At 38.6% G+C, this 2,298-nt stretch overlaps 1 protein-coding gene across 1 annotated transcript; it reads right to left on the bottom strand.

Annotated features, from left to right (window-relative positions):
- Positions 1-6: 6 nt before the first annotated feature.
- LOC106691240 (venom serine carboxypeptidase) lies at positions 7-1,544 on the bottom strand. The gene has a single exon (XM_014436955.3). The coding sequence runs from the start codon at positions 1,538-1,540 to the stop codon at positions 152-154; it is 1,389 nt and encodes a 462-aa protein (XP_014292441.1). The 5' UTR covers positions 1,541-1,544; the 3' UTR covers positions 7-151.
- Positions 1,545-2,298: the final 754 nt, after the last annotated feature.

The following is a 2,298-nucleotide window of genomic DNA, read 5'->3' as shown; positions in this document are numbered from 1 at the left end:
GGACCATATTCCATTCAAAAATATTTATAATGTTTTTTCTCATATTGCGCTCTTGTACTATAACTTAAAGTTTGCACAATGTTGTCAGACGCAAGTGGCATTGTTATCTTTTAAGTTTTAAGATAACAATAAGAAATCGCAGCTGTTAAGTTCAAAATGGCCGATTGAATACGAATCTAGATAATAATTCAAAAGAATATTTGGGTTGATCACTTGGCACCATATGCCCAGCATTCCTCACTAACACTTCGGTGAACCCTCTCACTCTCTTAGTATAACCTGCCAGCTCTCCACCAACGAACCATTTCTTACGAGGGGTCACTTTATAGAGATCTGATCCACTCCAAGACAAATTATTAAGAAGACTAACTGTGAGAGGGTAGGCACATATGATATCCAGCTGGCCGTTGTAGAAGAGCACTCTATAGTTATCAAGCAGAACTTCTACCCAAGGTTTCACTGACTTTGCGATATCATCAAAGAGGTGTTTCGCACTTGTATCACCTCCCTGATAGGTCATATTTCCAACGTGTATACTATTCCTGATCTCATCGCTGAGGAGGAAAGTGTAATAATTACAGGATTCGCTTCCATCATCGGTGTTGAGGTAATTATAGTATGCTTGGAATCCGGTGATGTTGGTAAAGTATGACGGATAAGGAGTATAGATGGTAAGAATCAAAGAATCTATCACTTCAGTTGCAGACGAATAATCTCCATTTTGGATGAACCAACGGGTTTCGTTTTCTTTTTTGCGAAAGACATCCCTAGCATTTTCATCAATGAGACCGATTTCGTAGAGATAGTCGCCATACACTAACATATTTTCTGGGTCTGTCCATCCGTCTCCTATAGCAAGCCCCTTCAAGTTGATTTGGCGAGTGCTATTTTGATTTGCGGTATGAATTGCAAATGATACAGCCGGTACGTATTTGCCAGCGTAAGATTCACCAGTGACAAAGAAATCATTATCTCTCAGACCTGGAAACAATATGAAAAATTGATCTAAAGCAGAATAAAGGTCTTTTCCAACATCAACCTGGTTATTGGGATATCCTTGTTCATCTTCTGTGAAACTGAATCCTGTGCCTACTGGATTGTCAATATAAATCATATTGAAAGCCTTTGACCATGCGTGTTTGGCATATTCCATCTTACCATTCTTGTCAGGAGTTATCGGCCCATTTTCACAGAAAAGTCCAAACAGCGAAGAACTTCCAGGTCCCCCTTGAAGCCAAAGTACAACTGGAGCATTTTCCGGGTCGATTTTCGCTTGAATGTACCATAAAAATAAGTTTGAGTTGTAGTTTTTGTTGACGGTGAAATATCCTGCGTAGCTCGTGAGGTTGATACCCGGGAGATGTACCTCGGCAGCGGATTGTCCCTCCGATATATTTCCAGCCTCGATGTAAGGGGTGAGGAACAGTACTTCTCCAGCGGCTTCGGAGTTTGGAACACTTTGGAAATGAGGCGAGGTTCTTCTGAAACAGGTGATATAGCCCAAGAGACAGAATATAAAAAGATACTGAATCTGTCTCATTTTGTCTTCCACTAAGCATAATATCAATCGAACAGTCTTTATAAGCAATGCTGATGAAATCACACGATAAGAATAATTATTACAGTGCTGTACAAATATTATATTATTTACTCTCTGTTATAAGAGGTAAAGATCATTCGCGTTTGATAGAGATGAAGCACCTCTTTCGACGGTGAAGTCTGGTTCAATTCAAGATTGCACACAGTCGATCAATCACTCATTGTCGGAAACAAAAAGTAAATACTAAAATTGATAATAATGGCTTTTCCCATTTGAAAAAAGTTCTTTTAGAAGACAAACTGTCTACTGATAATTTTTTAATAATTTATTTATTGTTATTTACAACTGTATACAACAAGTAAATTTACTGTAGGTGACATAGTGGTCCCCGGGGTCTTAGTAATCCACTAGCGTCAGCCAACCAAGTACCAACCTTCATTGGACCCCTCACCTAACCTTATAATGCCAAAAGGCAATCCAAGGTATCCTTCATACCTAGCTATACATATAGCATACCTCCTATATGTATGTATCAAATATTCAATAACATCATTACAGGAGGGTATGAAAAAAAAAAAAAAAGAAAAGAAAAAAAAAATAAATAAAATGGGTCTTAGTGGGGTGGGTCCGGGCGTGAAGGATTGCTTGGTTTTTGTGTTATGATCTCCTAGTGAGATTGTGACATTTTGTTCATCGACCAACCTACTCGCTATAATTGTCTGTTTAAAAAGTCGACCTCACCGACAAATACCGTTTAA

The sequence above is a fragment of the Halyomorpha halys genome, unplaced genomic scaffold (assembly GCF_000696795.3).
Source record: "Halyomorpha halys isolate HHAL.00 unplaced genomic scaffold, Hhal_1.1 Scaffold2186.1, whole genome shotgun sequence".
Taxonomy (NCBI): Eukaryota; Metazoa; Arthropoda; class Insecta; order Hemiptera; family Pentatomidae; genus Halyomorpha; species Halyomorpha halys.
This window is presented reverse-complemented; position numbering and strand designations above follow the sequence as displayed.

Coding starts and splice junctions, on each gene's coding strand:
- LOC106691240 (XM_014436955.3), bottom strand. CDS start 1,540: ATGAGACAGATTCAGTATCTTTTTATATTCTGTCTCTTGGGCTATATC.